This window comes from Gastrolobium bilobum, unplaced genomic scaffold, assembly GCF_033153095.1.
Source record: "Gastrolobium bilobum isolate Gb01-03AN ecotype WA unplaced genomic scaffold, APGP_CSIRO_Gbil_v1 utg7600, whole genome shotgun sequence".
NCBI lineage: Eukaryota > Viridiplantae > Streptophyta > Magnoliopsida > Fabales > Fabaceae > Gastrolobium > Gastrolobium bilobum.
Window position 1 is genome coordinate 1,023,274 of NW_026897674.1, and position 3,311 is coordinate 1,026,584.

At 35.0% G+C, this 3,311-nt stretch overlaps 1 protein-coding gene across 1 annotated transcript; it reads right to left on the bottom strand.

Annotated features, from left to right (window-relative positions):
• Nucleotides 1-703: 703 nt before the first annotated feature.
• LOC133309262 (uncharacterized) lies at nt 704-2,034 on the bottom strand. The gene is made up of 4 exons (XM_061510017.1): nt 1,848-2,034; nt 1,572-1,720; nt 1,197-1,403; nt 704-823 (listed from the first exon to the last, which is right to left on the bottom strand). The coding sequence occupies exons 1-4, from the start codon at nt 2,032-2,034 to the stop codon at nt 704-706; spliced, it is 663 nt and encodes a 220-aa protein (XP_061366001.1).
• Between the last annotated feature and the right edge of the window lie 1,277 nt (nt 2,035-3,311).

Here is a 3,311-nt window from a genome sequence, read left to right on the forward strand (position 1 = left end):
AGATGCGGTTGTAGGCACTATTCTAGACACTATTCAACCTTCAATAGTGTCATCAATAGGTGGTACTATCAACATCACTCTCTGAAACCAAATAGCACAAATAAATGTGGGCACAATAACAGAGCAGGTGAGCTCCTGAGACTAAAAATCCTAATTACCTATCACAATAATTACAGCACAAGTTCAAAATTGAAGTACAAAATTCAGTATTATGCAACCTAAACAAATGCACCTTACACTCGACCAGAAAATCAAACCAAGCTAATTGATGATTTAAATAAACCCAATCCAAAAAGATCCGTATCACATTTACTGAATTTAGCAATAATCTAAAGGCAAAATCATAAACAGCAGGGCAATTACTTCCTTATCAAACAATTGCACCTTACACTTGTAATTTACTGAATTTACCAATAACCCAAAGGCAAAATCATAAACAGCAGGCTAAATCAAATCAAACAAATGCACCTGACACTTTTTTTTTATTCAAAATTCAAATGCCACTCAAGGAAAAATATATATACACACATACCAAATTAGGGGGTAGTGTACCACCCATATGCTGTATAATTGCAGCCATCTGTCCTTTTAAAGTGCCAAGCTCTTCTTTAAGGGAATTATGCTCTTCTTTAAGGGAATTATACTCAGCTTGACTAGGACCACTGTTAGAAGATGATTCTGCACAGGCTTTGCGCTTACGCATTTAAGATGCAACCACCCCAAACCCCATTCCTCTAACGCGACCTGAGTGCTCCTTCCCAAACACAAGTTCAAAGGCTTCATCTTCATAAGATACATCTTGAATTTCTTCTAGTAATTCGTCCTACAAAACAAAATTAAATATTAATTCAACAGGGATGTATAGCTTCCTTATTCACAAAGAACATACTTACATTCTTTGATCTAGCTTCCTCACTAACAAAGCTGCCATCTTTTTTCTTATGCCCAATGGTATACATCTCCCCCCTACTAATTTTGAGTCCAAGTTTTTTTCCTAAAGCAATGACAATATTTACGGAAATACCAATTCGTGTTTTATCTTTGCAATAGATTTAGCACCAAGTGTATGCATTATAGTCTGTTTTGATCGATTTCTTGTATTAATCTCACTATATTTCTGTATTGTCCCACAAAACATAATTACAGGTAGTCAAGTAAACCACATTAAGAAAATATATGCATGCTTATCTCATTACCTGTGCTTTCTCACTTGTCTTATAAGTCAAAAAACCAGCCCACTGCTCTCTAGTCGTACCGTCTGGATAATTTTCTAGGTTTTCCTCAAAAGTTTTGTTTTTGTCAATAAAATCAACACACAACCTGTGCCTATTATCCTTCCACTTTTTACCTATATTTCCCATACAATAGTCGTGCTCGTCATCAGTGCAAAGGTAAAACTTTTTCTGCAATGTGAAAAATATTCAGAAACAATTCATAATAACTTAAGGTCACTGAAGTAAATTAAAAGAACATATATACCTTAGTTGTGTTTTCCCAAACATCAATCTTATAGCAGGGAAGTACATCAGGCACCTCGGATAACTTATGGGGAATAGATTAGTGTTACATGCAAGATGTCCCAAAAAGCCATTCAAAAGTGAAGAACCATCCCCAACAGGTTGACCATCTTCAGACCATTGTACCAAAACCTTCTTGTGTTCCGGCAGTACCAAAACATCCTTGATCCTCAATCTTTCCTCGGATTTCCTTCCTCTATCATCTATAACATAATATTTAGTGTTTTTTGTTAGTATAAAAATAATGACACATGCATACATAAAAAAATTAAAACTCAATATAGATATTAAATGGTATACCTATAACTTCAATAACTCAGTATTTGTTGCATGCTCTCTTAACCCGTTGTACTTCAAGTGGTACATCAGCTGGTTCTTGGGATGGAGAATGAACTTGATCTTCTTGGCCTACATTTTGTATGGCAACATTGGACTGCACATTTTGAGTTTCTAGGATTGGAGGAGTAGATGATGTTGTTGAACTTTTTCTTGCTGTAAATCTCTTTGTGCGCGACATTTGACCTAATCATTTTGTCCCAAATATAACATGGTAGCATGCATTTACGTATTTAAAAATCATCCACTACACAATATGTACTAGAAAAAGTTCATAATATTTAAGCATTAAGAAACTGAATTGCAAATAATAAGTCTTTAGCAACAACAACATTAAAAAAAAAATTGATTTGGGGCTGTAAACCATACACAACACACCATACAAAAAGTTAATTGTGACACAACCCTATAAAAACACATGACACAACCCTATAATGAAACACATAACATGAACCTTCAACAAAAAACTCATATGTCCATATCTTCATCCTCATTTGGATTAGGTACCAAATTTGGAGTGTCATCATCTGTGGCAGATCTTGATAATTGTAGAGCTATTGTGTCATCATCTAAAATTTGGTCCAAGTTTTGTGATGGAAATAGGTCAGTGCTTGTCATGATATCTTCGCCCATATCATACAAGTCTCGAGGCTTTACATGGACAGGTATACTCCAACCCTTTTCTTTCTCATCATCAACATAAAAAACCATTTGAGCTTCAGAAACTTTAATATACGGCTCATCATCCTCTTTGTCACCCTTATGTATCAATTTTGAAAAGTTAATTTGGGTAAAACCCAACTTATCTTTTTTGGGCCCTCTATGAGTAGTGGTATCAGCCCATTGACATTTAAACAAATGCACATAGAACAAGCCATTGTAGTTAATCTCAACGATGTCAAACAATTTCCCATAGTACGGAACTCCTCCACATTTCATTTGTCCATCTCTATTACTTGAATAAGATCTAGTGTCAAACGTTCCAAAAACCCCACTATTTTGGGTTTTCAGGTTGTTGTCTCGATCCAATGTTCGGAATTTGTAGCCATTCACATTATATGCAGTGAACCTTCTTACTTGAAAAAGTGGACCTTTAGCAGGGGAAAGCATGATACCTTTGTCTGATTCTCTAATATTTTCAAAATCTAAAGGAATCTATAACACAAAAGAAATAATTTTTGCACCATGCAATTTAACTCAAACAGGCTGAATACTCTTGAGTTTAATTGTGCGATAAAATACCCACACGTTTAGAGAGCCAATCAACAAACTCTCTATGAACATGTTTATCTATCTCAGCTTGACTTCGATTAGTCCTTCTTAGTTGTCTCTCGAGGTCTGTCCGAAATTCCCTAAATAAGTGAAGTAATTAAAACATTAATCACAATAATCTACTTAAGAAAAAAATAATCAGGCATACTTACTGGACGTAACATTCAACGAGGGGGCAATTCGTTA

Excerpts from the sequence above, each read along its gene's own strand:
- LOC133309262 (XM_061510017.1), bottom strand. The coding sequence starts at position 2,034 with ATGTCGCGCACAAAGAGATTTACAGCAAGAAAAAGTTCAACAACATCA. Across the intron at positions 1,721-1,847 it reads ACAACGGGTTAAGAGAGCAT|ATGATAGAGGAAGGAAATCC; the intron begins GCAACAAATACT and ends ATTATGTTATAG. Across the intron at positions 824-1,196 it reads AGACAAGTGAGAAAGCACAG|GACGAATTACTAGAAGAAAT; the intron begins GTAATGAGATAA and ends TTTGTTTTGTAG.